Source organism: Propithecus coquereli, unplaced genomic scaffold, assembly GCF_000956105.1.
Source record: "Propithecus coquereli isolate 6110/MARCELLA unplaced genomic scaffold, Pcoq_1.0 Scaffold10, whole genome shotgun sequence".
NCBI lineage: Eukaryota > Metazoa > Chordata > Mammalia > Primates > Indriidae > Propithecus > Propithecus coquereli.
Window position 1 is genome coordinate 12834552 of NW_012133858.1, and position 21862 is coordinate 12856413.

Below are 21862 nucleotides of genomic sequence, written 5' to 3' on the forward strand. Positions count from 1 at the left end.
TTCATAAAAATGCACATAAGTGAATATATATCCTTGGAAGAGCAAATACACCCAACTACTTCTTCCATTTTAAAGGTTGGTACAATTTAGGTATCTATATTCTTTCCTCATTTTCTTTGCTCCATTTTTCTTATGCATAAAAGTTTTGTGTGGGAGGTGTGGATATTTTACATCTAATTAATAGAGTCATGAGTGGATGGGAAGCAAGAGCAAGGATAGAAAAAGCTGTCCTATAGATCTAAACGGAGGTCAAAAATCACCCTTTAGTAAAGACTTGAATGGAAGCTCTAAACTCTCTCCAGAGGAAAATGCAAATACACAAAAAAATTTTGTTTTCTGGTTTTTATCTTTTTATTTATGTTTTAATAAATGAACAACACTATAAGGATCTGCTGAAAGGAAGATAACTTATTTTCCCACTTGAGTGATCAGAGGATAGTATCTGAATTTTTCACCAACACATGAGGCTTATAAAAAAAGGCCCTACACTTGACCTTACATACTCTTCTTACCTTTGTGAGAGGACTCTGATTTTGAGAAATGACGTGTGGAACTCTGCTGGTTTGTATGATGAGTGTAATCCAGATCCTCAGCATCTGTCGTGGTGGGTGGTGGTGGCCTAAAAGGAAGCCAGAATTTAAAGAGATATTCTGTTTACTATAATTCCACTTCTCATTGGATTGTACAGTAAAAACATTTTCTATAGAAATGAAAAGCAAAATGCTTTAGAATTTGCACTTTAGTTCCAAGACAGTTATATGAATAAATTATTTTGTCTTACTCTTCGTTTTTATGCATGTAATTCAATGAAGAAAATATTTTCTCAACAACTGATATGTATGAGGCACTGTGCTAGATAAACAAAAATTAATGAGATAGGACTGCTGCCATTAATAGGAAATATACTTTGTTTTGGTAGGTTTTACCAAAGAGGAAGAAAAGAAAGAATAGAAAAGAAGAAAGTAATAAAGTTAAGGAAAAAAGGAAGAGAAGGGAAGACAGGCAAGGAGGGAGTAAACTAGCTAGGATAAACATAAAATTTCATGAACAAAGTTCCTTCATCCACTAGGTGGCGAAGTAGATCTTAATACATCTGCAACTTTCTATGTAATACATTCGCTACTTTTTATGTAAAAGAAAACAAAACGTAAAAAACAAAATTAGGAAACTTCTACCAAACTTTTTATTATTTTAAATTACTTAATGTAAAATTTTACAAACATTTGGCATTGAAGATGAAGAGCAAAATCTCCTATTCTTCTTTTGGTTTCCCAAAGGCATACTCACATTTTTCATTAAAGCATAGAATCAGATGAGGTTAAGATTTATCATACATATAATCATGTTACAAGACATTTTATGCAATTATATCTAATATATAAAATCTAGAAGGCATAAGTGTCCTGAGGTTTGTAAAGTGACAGTCAGTTTGGTACAATGGGCTCAGTCATATAAAAATAAAGGCAAATGCTTTCAAATTGTTCACTATGTACCCAGGTCAGTCTCTTCCTGGGTATTCAGCATCTGGAAGAGGTCGGCATGGGATGGACACTTGTTTGTAGACTGAAGACTGCACTATGAGTTCTATACAGATTATCTCCAATTAACTTTTAAGACAAGTCTGTAAGATAGTTATTATTTACATATTTTAGAGTTAGATTAGGTTAGAGATGAAGTAAGTAATCTGTTCAAGTTCACGTAGCTGTTAAGCGGCAGAGTCAGTCCTCAAATTCAACTAGACTTTAGACTTCAAACCAGTATTCTTAACCACTCTACTATGCTTTGCTCCACAGGTGTGGGTGTGTATTTTTATCAGGAGCAACAGCATCGTATGCAAGACTATATATATGTGTATATATACGCATTTGTATTTATATTTTCATATGTATACTTTCATATGTATCTATATCTTATACTTTCAAATACCATTTGATGATAATATGTTTTATTATGTACATTTTTAGGCATTTGTTATACACATAATTGATTTGAGAGTAGTGAATAATGTAGCATTTTTTTCTTGTTTTGCTCTTTGAACTGTTTACAAATATTAGAAATTAAATGGCGTTTTTCTTTCATTAACTGATATTTATAACATTTACCTTTAAAAAGTAATATAAGACTTACTAGGAAGAGTTGAGACAAATCAATCTCACTCCAGGATTAAGGAATTTAGCTTCATAAAACAAACAGGTAAAGAAGTGACTTAGGCCCAAGAAAACAGGGTTGGTAACCGGGGTGGCAGAGTCTACTCTTTACTCTTTTATTAACCTTACTCAAGAGGTACAAAAGCAACGTACGTAACCAAAACATTTGTACTCCTATAATATTCTAAAATAAAAAAAAAAAAGAATTTTTAAAGCCCAGAAAGCCAAAAACTGAGTGGGACTCATAAAAACATTTCATAATTAGTGCCTCACCATCAACTAATCACCAAGGAAAAGGATGCTAAAGCTACAAACAGGACACAGGATGTCAGAAAATTCTCTCGGACCTCCATGTAGGGATAAACAATCAGAAATCAATCCAGAAGGCCCTCAGTTCTCTCGGTGTGTTGTACTGTTCAGTTTTGGGGTTATACAGAGAATAAATCTTGGCTTATTGCTACCGGGAGTCCTGTCACATTATTTTGTTGCACTGGAGACATTTGTTTCAAAGTTAAGGGTATTTATATTCAAAGTTAGAAAAATCTTATTAACCAGTAATTTGTTTCATAGTTTTTGTTGTATTAGGATTACCTGTTTCCTATCGTTCTCATGAAATAATTTATATTTTTAAGTTAGTGATATAGCCAAATACCCTTTAGAATTCCCATCAAAATTCACTTCTTCAGGAAACCTGCCCAGATACCCAAACCAGGTAGCCTCGTTATGCTCTTATAACACTCTATACTTTTCAACCATAGCATTTAACACAATCATAATAGTTATTTATAAGATAATTATTTGTTGAAATGATATGCTTCATGAGATCATGAAAAAAATCATTCTTGTTGACTGCTGCTTACCCTAGTTCTAAGCAGTTATTAGGGTACCAATAAATATTTGATAAACATTTGTACCCCTGTATTATTCCGAAATTTAAAAAAATAACCATTTTGATCAGTGAGTAAGTGGACATAAAAGTATTTCACATTCATAAGACTGTGCTAGGCACTAAACGAGATCTATAAAATCTTTAACTTTTCCTAAGGAAAAAATGCAAGTAAAATATGAACTAGTATTACCAGTATAAATTCCTGTAGTTAAAACAATTTGGAATTTGGTTTGAAACTTTTTCCAATTATAAAGAGTTGGAATTAATTCAGATTGCTAACTGGCTCTCTATTTCCTTAGATAGCAGAAAATTTTGTAATGGACCAAGAAATTGAATTTTTGACCATGTAATCAGCTCTACATGAGAATTTGTTTCTCCTCTACCACTACTATTATTACACTAAAGTAATAAATATTTGACCTAGGAAGCTCCATGTTTTTCAATCCTTGAAACTCACCCTCTGTACTGATAGCTAGCTAAACCTTTCCACCATGATTAAATATGAAGGAGGAAACCAAAGACTGAAACCAGAAAGCATATATTTGGAGATTAGCTATACAGATATCTATATATCTAAAATATACAGGCTTTAATTTTTAACTATGAAAATACAGGTTTCATAAAATTCTTACTCATTTTTGTTTTGTCATATAAGACAATCTTTCTATAAACAATATTTAAAGGCAAATGCTCTTCTAATGTCAAAGAAGATTTCCACTCTAGTGGCCATAGTCACTTTACACTAATTTATAACAGCTGCTTTTAACATGATCTTTCGATTATTCGTTCTTTCAAAATGCCAAATATTTTTGAAGTACCTATTACATTCCAGAAACTTGTTTTCAAACTTTAATAAACCTTTTTAAATAGTCATCCTAGACTGTTCTATCATATCGGCTTTCAAAATTATTAGTATGCTAAAGAGGCCAAGGACTTTGAAGATTATAAAATAACCCTTAAGATGATTTGAATGCATTTGACTAAAAAAAGAATAATAATCCAGGCATATTTACTTACTCAGAACACTTTAGCTGCTTTTTATTTTACTTGGATACTTTGGGGATTTACTAAACTATACAGTTTTAAAATGTGCTTTAAAAAATGTTTGGCATTGCTTAATCAAAAGCTATAAGAAGAACAGATTTTATATAATTAGATAAACTATACTACTATTGTCCTCAGAGCAATACAAACCTGAGATAATTTTCTGAAGAATATTTATCTTCTGAAAGAATATGAGTTTAAAAATAGAGGATGATTTTTTAAGGACACTAAATATACTCACTTGAAGAAAACAAGTCTAGCAGCTTAAATGTGGGCAATGAGTGACAACAACAGTGTATATTTTTCAGTGTAATAAAATTTGTACTTAAAAATTAATAAATATTAATAATCAGGACCAAAATTCAGGTTTTAATAATTCAAAGTTTTCAAAACGTTAGATTTAGTGTTACTTTTGTTCTTTTGTTTTTAATGTTTTCTCTTCATATTCCAATCATATTTTCTTTTGAAAGGCAAAAAAAAGCAATAAAGTAAAAAAGAGGTTGCTTCTCTGGAGACTAGAACGTTAACAACTGGAACTAGAAAGATAGCACTTGCTCCATAACTATGACCCACAACTGCTTGAGAGAAGTAAGAAAGTATATATACCATAGCCACAGCTATTTGACATAGTGGCATTTAGATAGTCTGCAATGACTCACATATTTGCCTAGGACATTGAGACTCAGAGAGAAATGAGTTTGAGCACGTGTAAATGTCACGCATATACCAGTATAACCATGAAACCCAGTAAAAATTTAAAACCTGAGATTTTATTTAGGAAAATGGTCAATCTCATCCCTTCCTAGCTGACAGCATAAATTTAATGAATGCAGAGATAAGAACTGGTCCTAACAAAACGTATATCCCTTCTTATACACCCTGGTTTTTGTAAAATGTCCTGATTTAACTTATTTAACCTAATTTAAGACTGGAAATAAAGATTGAAAATAACCCTACAAGACTTGACACCACCTCACAATTGTAGACTTTTGGATCTCCTCTCCAAAGGACAAATATTCTTCTTAAGCAACTGACATCTCCTTACTCACCCCGAAGTCAACTTCCTCACTCTCCTTTTCAGGTGTCATCTTACCGTGCTGGCCTGTCATTCTTAGAACGGTGAAGTTCATCACTTTCTTTTGACTTTGAGTGTGCTGATTTAGGTGTTTTGGGCTGTGTACAGAAAAAAAAAAAACACACACACACACATGCAAAGAAGAAAAATACACACAATACAGAAACATCAAACAAACAAAGAGGAAGATTAGGTTTAGAAAATACGTAAATCATGCCAAGCTCTCCTTTAGCAATTTCAGGTTACTTACATTTAACTGAGCAACATAAAATATTTTTATATATGGCCATTCAGAGGTAAAAAATTATAACTATAAAGGTATGCTGGAGGCTGTCAGAGCAGCCAAATCAGTAGGCTAAACACATACAAACACGCTCTCCCACATGGGTGTGCTCAGTCACTGATTATTGCCCTAACAGCTGCATGGCGACTGACAAGAATGGTGGACACACCCAGAGTCTATGGAATTTAGGTTTGTGCTCTCGCAAACTTATTCCTGCACACCTGATATGGGGCTAATGATTTTCCAGTCAGCAAACTAAGGCAAGTTCAGGTCAACTTTTCCAGGAGAGGAACTGTTCCTGCACCAGTTATAGAATGTGGAAATCACAGAAGTCTTGACACTTGCTAGAAATGTGGCCACTGCCCTCTGACTTTCCTGATTTATAATGCTTCAAATACCTACCCTTCCTGATTAAGAATATGAGTAACTCCTGGGCAATTATATGTGGCTTAATTCACGTAACAGAAGTATTTGGGAATCCTTGACTAAAATGAAGTATGTGAGGAAAAACCTTGAGTTACTAAGAGGGGAAAAGGGGGAGCTAGATACACACAATTAATATGGAAATAATACTTTTATTTGTTTTTAGACTAAAACCTGGGTAACTGAACAACGAAAAAATACAGCAATACTATTGGCATTATTTCTACATCTTTTTCCTCACAGCTATTACTGAGACTGTGAGGTGAGACCAAGATAACGATAGGAATTTATTCCAGAGAAAACAGTGCTAAACATCAAGTGCATCACAGATACACATGGTTGGTTGCATCTTTTCAAGCCTAGTGCAAACTCCCTCTCTAAAAAACCTGTGTACTGTATGAATTTTCTTCCTCTTCTTCTGGTGTTCTTCCATCCAGCCTGACCTTCTATTTGTTAGCTGTCTTCCTCTCTACATTATATACTCTTATCAGGAAAAAAATAGATCTGTCTTTCCATGTAGCTCCAGGGTGATGCCTTGCACACAGTCACTAATGAATAAACTCTACTGAACTGAACTTACAACTACCACGTATAACAATCAGATTAATCAGATTACTTTGCAGCAGAATGAACTGCAGTCACTTCTCACTTTGTCAACTATTTCTGATTAATGAGAGATAAGTAACAGTCCAAGCTCACACTAGATAGTTCTTGCACTGTGACATAAGCAATGATTGCTGGTGATAAGTATATATCTGTTAGTCTGTCACAGATGAAGTTACGTCAAAGGAAAAAGAAACAGGTGCATGACAGGGCTGAAGAATAATGCAAGCACAAAGAAAAAGTAGAGAGACGAAGAGAAGGTCACCGGAAAATCTGAAAGCATGTGAAAATGCTACATTCTTCTGCAATCTGAGAAATGGATAACGAAAACTAAGATCATTCATGACCAGAAGCACTTGCATCTCAGTTGGTCTTAAAATGAACAGAATGAGTTTTTCAATCTTAACAGTAACTTTTTACACAATTACTTTTAAGAATTCAGTAATTTTCCTTAATGATAAACTTTTACAAATCAGATTCACATGCAATAAGGATAATTTGCATATCCTAAATATGTTTGCAGAGTTTACCCTAAAAGCAGAGTTCCTTTTTATTTCTAATTAAAACAAAACAAAACAAAACAAAGAAACACACCTTACCTTCCATTCGGGATCATGCTTTCTTTTGTCCAAAGATGATTTCTCCCTCTCCTTGGCTTTCTTGTAAGCCTTCTTTTCTTCAGCCATCAGAAGTCGAGCAATTTCCTAAACAAAATCCAGTCAGTATCATTAATTGCAGAGTTGTAGGTAGAAAAATACTGGGATATTTCCAAAGAATATCAGCTGAACTCTTTACCTAATATGAAACTTACCTCATCCTGGGCTACCTGAGCTGCTCTCACGTCCACCTGGGTAGCCTGTGGTACAAAAAATACAAAAACAAAAAAACCAAAAAAAAACACACACAAAAAATGGAATCCACGTTGTCCACTTAAAAAATCTTATAGAAAATAAACCAGTATTTAAAACTAGTTTTGATTAACATTCTTGAAGTTAATAATGAGTTGGTATACTTTCATCAGCCAGAGCAGGGGCTCTTCTTATAAATTCTACAACAGGGTCTCAGAGAATTATTAGAACTTAATCATGGAGAGAAAGCAATATGAGTTCTGTTGTTAATGCTTACTTAATAAATAAAACTAGATACTCTATTCCCATTGTCTTGATTTTTCCACTCATAAAAATGATATTAGTATTTCAACTGATGGAGGACTATAATGCCTATTATACAATCTCAAAATTGATTCAATTCACACAAAACCTGATTCACCTGAACTTTTCCCTTAAAACATGCTTACCAAAAGTTCTTCTTCTTGCAGCTTTCTGGCAATTTCAGCATCATACCATTCCTGATCCCTGTGGGTCACTCGTGGTGGAGACGAGACAGTTTCTTTTACCATTCTTGGCTTCATTCCTAAAAAAAAAAAAAAACTCAATGTAATAAGGCAACCAAGGATGTTCTCTGAAAAGTCAAAAAATTAAAGGTAAAGAAGTTTTTCTTTAGTATCTAACACAGACAATGCTGCCTCCACTCCAGAATTCAGCGTGGGGTGCATGTGAAATATTTTCTGCCCTAGGCATGGAAATGGCAACGCAGATAATTCACACATTTAAACAAAGTTATCCACTCAAACCTACCTGGTAAAAACTCCCCTCTCACATAGTTTCAACAACAGAAAATCATATAAGGAACTGCAAGTGAGGCCTTGGCAAAATAGGAAGTGGAAAAAAAAAAAAAGAATTTAAAGAAAATCAAGTTACAGAGTCAGAATTTAAAAGAGGCTAAGCTGTCAAAACTGGAGGAAATGACAGGCTTCATTGGATTTACCTCAGCAGACATACATTATTGCAGAGGGAACAGAAACAGCATCACCTCAGAGTTATATGATAATACCCATTAGTCAAGAAGTGGAAGCCATGGCTTCTGTTCTGATGGTAAACACACATACTTGCTTTAGATTTTTCCCATAGCTTTGATCAGTTTAATGGCACTGTTAAACTTCAGGGAAGATATAAGGGAAATATCAAGTGCACGATGACTTCAGAGTTCTATTCTTCTGAGGAGAAAGGAACATGGGGGACTGGTGGTCAATTGTGACTCTATACTCCGACTCAACTGTGTGAATATTAACACATTATATTCAGAATCAACAAAAATTGTAAATGCAGTGAACAAGATTAGCCATCTGAAATAGTGACTTTCAGTAAATGTACTATTGAAGGAAGAAAGAAAATATACTCCTGATTGCCTATCTCTTTACACCAGTGGCTGTAGATCAAGGCTACATACAACAATCACTTGGGAGTGCTTTAAATAAATATAAAGATATTTACCCCAAACCTGAGAGAGTCTAATCTAAGTAGCTTGGCCTTCGGTAAGTCTTTAAGTCTTCCCAGTTGATTCTTACTTACAATTACCACTGGAACAACTAGTTTACTGTATTACATACATCAAAATTATCACGATGCCTAACAACATTTGCTTCACTTGCTGTTAACAAAAAAAATAAAAAACTGGAAAGAAAACTAAATATTGAACAAACACAAAGAACTTACATTATCTTATGAAGCCTATCTTTGTATAACTTTCAACCTATCTTTGTGGGAAATTCAAAAGCTAAAGATTCATACCTATCTGTCTTTCCCACAAATAAAGACTAGTAAACCTGGCTTTCTTAGCTTTAGGCCTAACAGAAGCTGATTATACAGACCACTTCAAATCATCTCTAAAGCTGCTATATTTTATGCTGGGCTGGAATGGTTTTAATCCGGATTCCTGAGTGGTTTGGGACAGCATACTCCCAAGAGTAGACCGTATGTAAATAGGACATCAACCTCCCTGAGTTGCGATTAGCTTGGTCATAACTAGAAAGGCAGATTTCAGGAAAAATAAATTAAATTAGACAGAGAACTTAGTACTGAGCAAAGTCAGTGGATAAGACAGGCTGTTATACCATATTCTAATCTATAGAAAAATGACATTTCAATGAGCAGCCCAAAGCCTAGCTGAGGATGACAGAACATGCCTAGCTCTTTTGATTCTCCCATCCAGTGAAATGACAGAGTGAGACGTGCTCAGATTTCAAGATACCAAACTTTCCCACTATGCCTGCTACTGTATACCACAGAAATAACTGAGAAGTTATTTTATTTTAAATTTTATCAAAGACACATTGTTTTAAATTCTATCAAAGACATATTCAACTGAACAGTCTTAATTGGTTTGACAGGGTGATAAGATTGTAAACTCTGACAGATCAAAAGAGAATGACAACTTCATTAATAAGAGTCAGAATCTGAGGTACTATCTCTCTCAGTCCCAAATATTTAAAGGGGAAACAGTTTGTTTAAACCCTTGATGTATCATTGGAATTTGCAAGTCTTATAAAGAAGAAAATCTCCACAGCCTGGGATACTGGATTTCCGGACTGGCAGGATGTCTACTTGCAGTAGGTCCTCTCTGTACCGGATGTAACAGGCTTTTGTAAGTATGTATAAGAAGACACCACAGATAATGCAGTATAAGGCTGTCATTACACAGAATGGAGATATTTAAAAACTTTTAAATACATAGTTAATTGAAAAAGATTAATGAAATAGCTGTCCCTGTCTCCCATAACCTAAACAGAATGTGGAAACTAGTTTTGAAACAATCAGGTGAGCCATATTTTCAACAGTTCCATATATTTCTTAATCTAGCTCTTCCTTGTTTATTCTGTTCATCATCCTACAGTTTGAGAACACAAGACTTTCCCTAAATGAACACAAATAAAATTTTCCCCTGAAATAAATTCTGATAGAATAAAACTATTAAAAGCACTGGTATTCAAGATCAATTTATTCCAAGTTTAGAACAGGGTAAATGAAGACTGGTAGATTTTTTTATATCACACAGGGGTATTCTATAATAAACTAGCCTGACACTTAGGGAATATCACAGTATATTTGACTAACAATTCATAGTAGAAAAGTACAGGTATTTTATGGCCCTGAGCAGAAAATGATAAGCTGTTACAAATTTATAGTTCAATAGAGAAGTTACTGTAGAAAGTTAACCAATGTTGTACTTCATTTAGCAATTTTATTTTGCATTCCTTTTTCAACTGATTCTATAAATGTGGTTGTGCAAATGCTTAGCACCATCATTTTGTCGTCCTGCTAGTTTCTTCATTATTAAGTTAAATAAAACTCTGGCCTGTGCTAACAACTTTAAGAATTGTGATTTTACAACAGCAAGAATAGATACTAGTACCTAGTAATTATATTCTAATGTAATCATCTGACCTATTCCAGGGGGTTGAAAAATCAAATGCCTAGAGAGGTAAGAAAGGTAAAATTTATACAGCAAACTGAATATAAAATGATAGACACTAAAGCTGCTCATGTTGTAGCCATTTTAATACCTGCCTAGCCACACTGTTTTTTAAAACCTCATGCTGGCAAAATAAAACAAAACATTCACAATTCCAGTAATGGAGCCTGTGAGTCAGTATTTAGTGTCATGCTTCCCAAGCCTGTTTCCCGGAGCACAACTAAAAGCCATAAAGCCTAATTAGCCCTCAGAGCACATTTAAAATGTCACATTTACAGAATCAGAAATATAGAGGTCAGTGTAATCATCATTCCTCCCCCATACTCCCCCACACCTTTGGAACTCCAAGATGTCTTTCTAAACCTAGATATAGTACAACTTCCTCATAAACCTACTTCAGATAGATTATACCACTCTCGCCTCTATTCTCTATCAGCATTTTGTTCTTGTCTCCCTAACAAAGTATATGTAATTTGGAATTATATACATATTCATCTTTTTGGCTTGACTATTAACCTCTGAGGCTCAGATCCAAATATAAAGTCCAAGGCAAGAATATCTGTAGCAGATACTCAGTATGACTTGCTGAATTGAATTTTAATTTTTTTTTTTTTTTTTTTTACAACCAAGCACTTTATAAGAGATAACATGATAGAAAAACAACCAACTGAATCAACCTGAATCTGTAAACTAGAAACTAGTTTTCCAACTACAAGTAGAGTCTGACTGGGCCACGATAAAAAAGAAAATAAGATGCCTTCTTGGTACTACTTCCCCAATAACCTTCCATCTTTGTAAAACTTCAGTAAAAGTAAAATGAAACTTGAAAGATGAATTCTAAAATATCAGATAGTGTGGTGCTATGACTTCTACTGTAACAGCCACATGGAATACATCACGTCAGCAGATTCCAGAAAATGGAAAGAACTATTACTGTGTCAATGATGGACTTCAGAGTTAAGCTCAGAGATGCTAGAAATTTGAGGCTTACCTCTAATAGTCACTTCATTCCTATAAGGTACCAAGAACTTACCTGTATTGGCAAGTTAGAACACCAAGTATAGAGTTAAGCTGGAGAAAGCTAAAGCATAAAAAGTAACTTAAGGCAATGATTTTTAAAGTTTAAGTTCATAAGAATCACCTCCAGGTCTATTTAAAACATTCCCAAACTGTCAGGCCTTACTCCATAAATGATAATATATGTGAAACCCAGAAATCTGTATTTTTAGGAAAGAGCTGATTCTGACAAAAATGGACTAAGGCCAATAACTTGAAAAATGCTGTGTTAAAAGACTGCCTATTCAACCCCTCATTTTACAAATGAGAAAATTGAGGTCTAGAAAATCTAGTACTTCCAGCTCTACCGGCCTTTTAGTTAGGCAAATAATATTAAGGCAGGATCTTCTGGGTTCACTGATGTAAAGCCAGAAATTCAGGAGCTTTGATTTCATATAAGAATCTCTGACATATGCTCTTAGCAAATGAAGAACTGTATTTGGGATAGGCACCTCCAATGTAACCTGAGCCTGGAAGAATCTTCCATGGAATCAGTGCATTGTCACAGAAGGGGTGAGGAACAAATATTTTTCTTCTTCCTAAAGACCTGAGATTAAGTACATACCTTTTATACTATTTAGTTCTGGGAATGAGTTCAAAGTCATGAGCACAAACTGGAGAGAAAAAAGTTTGCTTAAGACACTTATTAAATATTACATTATTAATAATACATTGGTTTGTATGTTTATATATGATACCAGGACTTCCAAGGAGACTGTCCTTTATTACCTGGATTCTGAAGGTGAAGCTGCTCTTCACTCTCTGAGAAGGGAGGAGACCTGGGTCTGTGTCTCCTTTTTCTGAGCTCACCTGGCCCAAGGTCCCTCCCATATACAGCTTCCTGGCAGTGAAGCCCTGCTTTCTGTGAAGAGTTGGGAGAAAGTCGGTCTTGGTGTCGAGGGCGTTTTTCCCAATTCCGAGTTCGATGGCTACTCTTAGCCTCCCAGTCATCACATTCAGTGCTCAGGAACACCTCACCACTGATCTTGGGAAGGGGAGGTCTCCGGAGCCTCTCCTGACCAGACCGTTTCCTTTCATGCTGCTCACAGTTAAGTTGGGGATCACCTCTCACTTCGCCCCTGCTACAGGATGACAGGGGTCTCTCTGATGAACACTGTTCTTCCAGCTCTTCCGAGTTCTCCAGTGAGTGTTTCAGTTTCTCCTTCCTTTGTTTCGCAGTCTTTCCATCACTGTGGAGTCTACAAGACCTTGATAATCCAGAACCCAATTCCCCAGCCCTCCTTGACCTTGGCTGGTCTGAGGAGAGGTGGAAGGATGCGAAAAATAAAAATGCAGGTTAACTTAATGAGAGTATGAACTCATTACACAGGGGAGAGTCCGGGCCCAAGTTTAACATACTCTTAAAATGGAGAAAACTGCCTTTTTAACTTAACAGATTGAGAAGAGGGGATGAGCATTTACTGGAATGATCCATGCATACATGAAGGATTCTGGGTACACAGCCAAAAAGCTAAAAAACTAAAATTAAGTGACTTAAATTTGAAAGAAGAATTTGATCATGATTAGGCAGAGTTAGCAGAGTACTTTAATATTTGCCAAACAAAAATTACGGCCATTAAATGTTAAATTCTACATATAAAACCAATTTGAAACTAGTACAGGTTAAAAAGTAGGAGTTGAAGAATATTGTAAAACAACAAAAAAATTAAGCTTTGTGATTTCAGTTAGAAGCTTTCAAATATTCTTATTGGACATGATAATAAAGCTATACCAGAATGTTCCTAGTTTCTGCTTAGTTTAGAAAAATGATCTGCAGATTTTTGTATTCCTCTATCCCCCCCACCTTATAGAGCCAAATCAAAAAATCCTGGCCACTTCATAGAACAGCTCTATATTACAGTTCAATGTGGAAGAGGATGGAGTAGAGGAAGATTTTTTAGCTGAGTAAATGACCCTATTATCTTTACATAACTCTGTTCTCAATCTTAATTAAACCTTGGCAGAGGAAAAAAATCTAAAAGCGATGCCTTAATGAAGCAGATAAAAAGGATTCACTTCCTAAATACATTTCAAGAAACTTTGTGATATTGTATTCTTTGTATAAAAAGTTATATGCTAAATATATAAGTCCCCTAGTTTAATACAAACTTCAAAAACAGAACACAGATGGATGCTTTTGTCAGGTGTCATTTAGGTAGAAGCATATTGTGAACACAAAGGCAGAAAATTAACATGTGCCTTGCAAGAATATATTGATTTTAATAGATTCTAAAACTGCTACTACACTTTTGAAATAATAACAAGAAATCCTAATTCCATAGAAAATTGCTAAGATAGCTAAGATACATTTCTTGCTGAACTGCATTTGAAACAACTACCATAATTCAATGAGATGTAGATGAAATAAAGAACTGTAGGTTTTCTTTGTTTTTTTCTTTTTCTTTTTTTTACTATTTGTTTCATTTCATATTGTTAATGTGATAAACAAATAGAGTAAGAACGTAAGTGCTGAAGGCACCATTGATACCAAAAGCTTCTGCTCAAAAACTTGAACTTGTTTCCTCTTGAGCTTTCTACAAGAAAAGGAAATTTGCCTGAAAGATAAATCTAGATTAAAATTTGTCTTCTAAACAGTCCTTAAAGTATGTATCTTCATAATTTCTGATTAAATTTATAATTTACATAAATCAAAAGTGAAACAGGACAATTGCTCTCTGTTATAAAAAAAAGTATCTACTCTTTTACCCAAACTATTAAGTCTATCTTGATAACTAAGAAAGAATTAATTGACCACTGTCGTAAATTAATATAACACTGACTAGCTAGTTAAATGATGACCACATTCCAGGGAATAATGGTTTACAGTGTTAACAACAATATGCCCACAGACAGCTGCAAAAGTGAAGCTCGCCTTTAAGCGCAAAAGAAACAAGAAGGGTTTTGTTTTTGACATTGATTTGTGAAGCTATGATTGCTTTTGTTTTTAATTCCTTCTAAACAATTAACTGATTTTACTTTAGGGAAATGTGTTGCGGGAATTATTACAGAGTTGTTACTTCATTTTCACAGGGATGACTGGCAAAAAATATTTATTCTCTAGCTCATGTACCGTGATAGCTTTAAGTCTGGGCAAGAAAAAAAAAATAGGGGTGGGGAATGTGTTTGAATCCTTTAAAACCTTTCAGTTGAGAACTGAGACGTGTATGCTTCTTGAGACCATGTTATTTGGCAAATATAATTAACTCCCTCATTGCCAAAGCATATACATATACACACACACACACATACATGTGTGCGTACATATATACATATATATTTTATATGCATGCCTCCATGTTTCTTTTAAAATAATTTTTGTTTAGATATACAAAAATACATTATACACACATAACATTGATATATGTATAAAAATAGAGTTTACAAGTCCTTCACCAAATTGTATTATTTGATCTCCACATCCATGTAAAGGACTTATTTTTATAATCTCTATTTTACAGATGAAAAAAATATTTAGAGTAATTATAATAGAAAACTTCATTAAAAATATAATTGTTCTGAGAAAGGGATAAAACTTGAACCATGGTCTTATGACCCCACAGACCATGACTAATCACTAATATGGCTGTAATATAGGTAAGTGGCTTTGAAAGAAAAACATGGATTCACTAGTGAATAATTTATACCATTTAACAGTTGACATAAATTTGACAAGTGTTTTGGATAATTTCAAGTTTGTAAGAAATCTATAAATGATCATTTTAAAAGATTAATTTATTAAAGTTTAAGTTAAATAAAAGCAGAAGAGATGACTATTTCTATAATGACATACTGCAATTATTAAGTAAAGCAAAAATCAAATTATACATACAGAAGTATAATTAAAGAATATCCTAGATGTGTTGGGAAAGGATCACTGCAAAGAACATAAAGATTGCTTTGTAAATAAAAGCTGAATTGTAATGTGGTTTCTGTGGAACTCACCCTGGTCTAATTCAAAGGCATATAAATGAGGACTGCATGTTCAGCGATATTTAATCTACTAACAACAGCGCAGCTGACGTAAAAGAAATTCCAGTATTTACAAACATGCTCAGGAGGTCACCCGCTCCTATTCCGCAATATTCCCTCAATCCCTACCCCAAAACAAGTATATATGCTACTATCTACAAATTTACAAAAGTAGTTAAAATATAGGTTTTTTGTTTTTTTTTTTTTTAAGTTTTAGGTGTATCTGAAAACCACTGAATTAATTGTTAACATAGTCTCCTGTTCTAGAGATACGAATCAGGATGACAGTACTCTGGTCAAAGCAAACAGGTTTCAGTCTCAATTTAAGTCAGTATAAGGCTTTATTAGAGAAAGGCTAAAATTAATACTTTAGTGTACTTAATTACTTAGCATCCTTATGTTTTTATAGACTTAAAAGTCTAAAATATTGACTTTTATAGTGAATATGCCTCTAGTGCAGAATTTAAAATAAAAACAAAGGAAAAACTCCAGACCACATTTCTAAGATTTTAATTGAAGCTGAAGAGTAATTCTTTACCTTCTGGTCTCTAGTATAGCAAAATATGGCAATAAGTTTTCTTTTTAAATGATACAATACAAAATTTCATCAGAACAACTCGTATAAGGAAAATGACTACTAAAAAAGAAATGAGTATTTTACATACGGAATAAGAATGTATCAAGCAATAAACAGAAAATCAACCTGCTTATTAAATAGGCCACAGAGCTGAGCACTACTGATTATGATGAATGTAGAGCAAAAAATGTTACTGGGCAAGATTATATTCAAACTATGATAATTCCGCCATCTACATAGGCACTTTCATTCTATTCATCAAAGACAAACACATACTTACCTATATAATGGAAAATCAGTTGATAATTGGTTTGCAAGGTCCTTTAGGATCACTGCCCTTAAAATTTTTACTCCCTAGAAATTGCCTTTAGGTTGTGTTCACTTGTTACCCTAAGTATGGTTTCCAAGCTGAATGTCAATAAATACCAACACTTGAAACTATCGGAAATGTATTTGACAGATCTTTGAAAATGAATAAATGATATTTGCAAATACTCATTTCCCAACACATTTTTAAGGTAAAGAATCACCACCACCACACTGCCACCACCACACCATCGGCACACTGCAAAAGTAGGCACTAGGGAAGCGAAACTCTGTAAGGATTTCCCTCCCTCAGAAATTATTCCATACGGTAATCGAACAGCAAAGAAGGCATCGAAAGCAAAAAATGAACAGTAAATCTTAAAATTTAGTATTATTTGTCATCAGCACGCTAAACCCTCGGCCTAGGTCTAAAAGACAAGAAAGCATAGAAAAAAGCTTTGTTACCCAGTAACCGACGCATGGTGTATCTTCTTCATTCCTACCACTTTGCTGCTTCAAACAGCACTGCCCAGACTTCCTTGACAAAGGTTAAGTCCAGAGCCTCAGCAGTCATTTTCCACACCCCATTTTATGTATTTAGAACGTAACAAAGCATTCCAAGTGACTACAGCACAAAAGAATGCATGCTAATCTTTATAAAACTATATTCAAATTTTAACAGTCATAAAAATGTCTCTGGTTATCCAATTAAGGAACAGATGAATTCATCAAATTCAAATAGAATCCTGACACAAATCTAAACATACCCAGTGCCTAGGGATAAGAGAAACATTCCCAGGTCACTTTATAAACAAAATTAAAGGGGTATCTTACTATTGAGTCTAAGGGTAGAAGAGATCATGATGTAGGTATTGTTACCTCCATCTTCGTAACAGTAATTATCTCCATAAACATTGGCTCCAGAGAACTCTAGAACATGTTTCTTTCGCTTTTTCTCTTCCTGTAACTCCTTTTCTTGCAAGAGGCGAGCTATGTCCTGCAAAGACAAGAGGGAATGGAAAATATTACCAGAAAATGAACAAACGTTTGTAGTGGAGTTTGACATTCCACTGCTATGTTTTTATGAGCTCTGTCCATGGCTCTCCAGACTTTCTGGCATTTATTTCATGCCACCCAAATGTCACAGATGATTGCTCTAAAGGAGTGGCATATGATCTAGATGAGTTAGGCTGATTTTTAATAGAAATTTAGATTTAACATAACCTGAAGACATTCAAACCTTAGTACTTCCTAAAGCTGGTTATACATCAGAATTTTTAAAATATATATTTGTGGGCCCTTTTTCCAAGCTGATGTTTAAGTTTGCATGCAGTAATCTATAAAACTTTATAAATTATATTTATCATTTAATTTTAAAACTTTTAAAAAGACTGCTTCGGTGATTCTGATTTAGCTTTGCATTCGAGTATCACTGTCTTAACTGAAAAAGAGAAAACAATTTTCCTCCTGTCTTCCACCTGTTTCATCTCTAGGCAAATTTTTAGCAGTTACTATGTGTAAGGCACCGTGAGGGACGGAGTAATGAATAACATTCCAACCCTGTTCCCCAAAAGATTATAATCCCTTTATGAAAACAAAAGTGCATGCAAATAATGACAATAAAGTTAAATTTAAAAATGCCTAAAAAAAGGGTTAAAATGTCTATGGGAGTACAAAAGAGAGAGTATTATTTTTGCTTGAAAGATTTAGTATAACACTTTGCATTGCATTAGGCTTTGAACAAAGAACTGAATTCCAATAGCCAAAGTAGGGAGAGAAAACATCAGCAAATTTATGAACATTTTAATGGGCATCAATCTAAGCAACGGCCAATAGTCCATTCAGAACATAAATGTGGGGTGTTGTGGAGAAAGGTGAAGTTAAAAAAACAATCTAAGACTGGATCATAGGCACATCTTATAGACAATCTTAAGTATGGAGTCTATAATGTAGGGGATGAAGGGTTACTAATGGTTTTGAGCTGTAGAGTGACAGTGTTCTGAATCTGAGGATTATTTCCGTGAAAGTCTCATGAAATAGCATATAAATGTACGTGCTCATGTACACTTTTAAAGAGAAAAGTGTACAGCGCTCATCAGATTTGTAAAGGCTCATACAAATATGGCAACAATACTCACTGGTGCAAATGCTAATAACAATCATACATAGTTTGAGATACTTATTACCTCTTTCTGTTTATAATAAGAAAAACAAGAAGTACTTAAATGTTAATGATGGGAATTTGAAGCAAGAACTATTCTTCCTCAAATTTTATGATATATCCAAATGAAGAATACACTAACACTGCAAGACATAGTAAAAAAAAAAAAAAAATCATCTCAGTGAAGCAGAACGTTTTTCACGTCTATGCACAAACAAGTTTGGATGCTGAGGCTAGGTAAATTAGCAATGATTATCCATATCCTCAAGCTGTTTTTTTACTTTTCCTCAAAATAGCTTTACAAATCTGACTTTATGTTAAATAAATGCTAAATTCAAACTTAAAATGTCCATTAACACATTGCTTCTAACCTCGATATACAGATAAATATTGACAGATATAGATAGATAAATAATCTACGTAAAAGCCCAGGCTATAATGTCAAACGCTTGAATGGGCACTCACAAAATGTTACAACTCAGAAAGGGAGGTAAGTGATACACTCCTATTTAACACAAGTATACTTTTCATGAATAGAACTCTGAATTTCTAGGACTTTGATGGAAAAACTATCTCCTACATCTGAAAGTTAAGACGATTCTTTTTTTCTTTCCGGTTCAAGCCAGAGATGCTTTAAAGAGACATTGGGAGAGAAATAGTAACTACTAATATGAATTTTGGGGGCTTCAATTCTTTACGTGTATAATGGAAAGTTTGAATGATTTAATCTTAAAGTCAAATGTCTTTGACTCCTTAATACATCATGTTAATAAATCGGTCAGTGTTTACCGGGTGCAAGTCCCTGTGCCAGCTTCATTACCTTTGATGTCTTACAAAGTAATATATTAATTAGTTGAGAAGAGAGATGGGTGGAACAGATAGCTGATTCTTCGAACACTATTATTTCTTACAGAATCTTCCACATTCCTATATTGTTTACTGAAGAAGTGGAAAGAAATGTAAACACTTCCCTGAGTTGCTCTGTTTACTAAGCATCCAACAGTACATTTTCCTAAGTGGTTTGGTTTACAGTAAACAAAAATTTCCCCTGCTATAACTGAGGAAAAAATACAAAGGAAAATTATCAGGCCCAAATGCCGGCAGAAATTATTAAACTAGACTCCAAGGACTTATAATTGCTTTCCTGTTATTCAATTTAGTCCTAATGAATACCTAGTAATAAGCCACTCTCCCAATGTAAAGAACCAGGAGAGAAACAAAAATTATGCCCCTTCTTTATAATGGCATTGGCTAGTCAAAGGAAGTGCTTTTAATTAACTAGAAAAATAATCATCATCATAATATGTTGTATACCTTGGGCACCCAGACCTTTTTGCTCTTCTAAGCTCTCAGCTCTTTTTTGAGTGAGCTTCTATTCTAGTGAGAAGAAATGGTTTGCTAGGCTTGAGGAAGGAAAGGATAAAACATTCAAGGAAAACTGTGTCTGTATTACAGCTAGGGTTTAGCACAAGTCAGTTCTCCTAGCTGCTTTCTAACATTACGGTGCAATGAGTTGAGTTAGATGATTTCAACCTAAAGTATTAGTAATTTCCCCTAAAACAAGCTAAAGACGGCAATTATTAGTCACAGTACTTGGATATAGCTAACCAGCTTAGTCACCTTCGACAAAAACAACCTCCTTGGTCCTCAGCTTCCATCCTGGTAACGGTTAGTCTAGAACAGCACTTCCCAAGGTCTGTTCCTGGGAACACAGGTCCCAAAAGGTTCTCCAAAAAACATGGCATTCAATAGAAGGCATGTACCATATTTAACTCTTTAAAATATACATCAGTGTATTTTAAAACTTTGATAAAAGAAAAGAAACCTGTTATCCTCTTTTAACTTAGGATTTTCCAAATTTACTTTATGAAAGAAGGCTCTGTTTACACACACAAAAAAAAACCTTATAGAATTTATGTTCCACATAACTTGGGAAAACAAATCTAAAAGAACTCTTAAGCCCCTTCAAAATCATTTTCAATTATTTCCTAATCAGGTAGACTTACTTTGGGCTAATATGTAAAAATAACACTGTTCCTTAAAAAACTTTCTAGTAAATACATTTATTGGAATGGGAATTTATCCACTGTATCTCACCTCTCCCTTTTCTGTTATTCAAGCTTACCCAACTCTGGAAAATTTGAAACTACAACCGTAAGAAAGGGCACAGTTAAGGATCTCTAAAATGCTAAAGGAAAGTAATTTTAATGAAAACATAGATTTACTGATTCCCTTCAATGGGGCAAACATCATGCTACAGACCAATAGGGAACTGTATATATGGTCAGTGTTCTTAAAGTTTTTATCTACTAAGTGTTAAAAGCAAAACGATTACCATAATGTAAGACATGCAAAGATGAGGGCTCTAAGAGAGGCATTAATATAAATGAGGTGTGGTGAAGCACAGAAGAGCCCTGCACATCTTTCCCAAGTAGATGACAAGTTATTGAAACATTGTGTTGGGTTCTGTGGGGTATTTTTATGGTTTACTGGGTAAGTATCCCTAACCTGAAAATCCAAAATTCAAAATGCTCCAAAATCTAAAACTTTCTGAAGTACCACTGACATGATACTCAAAGAAAATGCTCATTGGAACATTTTGGATTTCAGATTTTCAGATTACAGATGCTCAACCTATGTATGATTCACATCAGGGTTACTTCTCCCTTAAAGTTTTCACTTCTATCCTACAATGGCAGTGGGTTTCAAAAAGAAAATCCTGAGTATAAAAACAACCAAAAGAAGATCTAAAAATGTCATTATCAAAAGACTATCAGAAAGAAAAAAAAAAAAAAAGAAAATCATTCCATTAGCTTTCTAAACTTCATTAACTAGCAATTACTATACTGACATCTAACTCAGTAGGGATCTCAAGGCAGGTATAATCCCAAAGGGATTATCCTACAAAACCAGGAACATATTAAAAAGATAATACCAATTCTATGAATGTAAAATATCAACATAACTAGGAAAAGAGAGAGAATTTTCTCGACCAGAAGCTTCCCTCTCACCACTTCC

The 21862-nt window shown here is 34.2% G+C and overlaps 1 protein-coding gene across 2 annotated transcripts in view; it reads right to left on the reverse strand.

Moving 5' to 3' along the window:
* Positions 1-21862, reverse strand: part of CCDC50 (coiled-coil domain containing 50) — a 68742-nt gene that overhangs the window by 1182 nt on the left and 45698 nt on the right. The window contains exons 5-11 of one of the 2 annotated variants that reach the window (XM_012642295.1): positions 17563-17680; positions 12561-13088; positions 7762-7877; positions 7276-7320; positions 7064-7168; positions 5174-5253; positions 513-619 (exon numbers count right to left, since the gene is read on the reverse strand). In XM_012642295.1, the coding sequence (XP_012497749.1) occupies positions 513-619; positions 5174-5253; positions 7064-7168; positions 7276-7320; positions 7762-7877; positions 12561-13088; positions 17563-17680 (1099 nt within the window). The remainder of the gene's footprint in view (positions 1-512; positions 620-5173; positions 5254-7063; positions 7169-7275; positions 7321-7761; positions 7878-12560; positions 13089-17562; positions 17681-21862) is intronic. The other variant, XM_012642286.1, reaches the window with a different exon arrangement.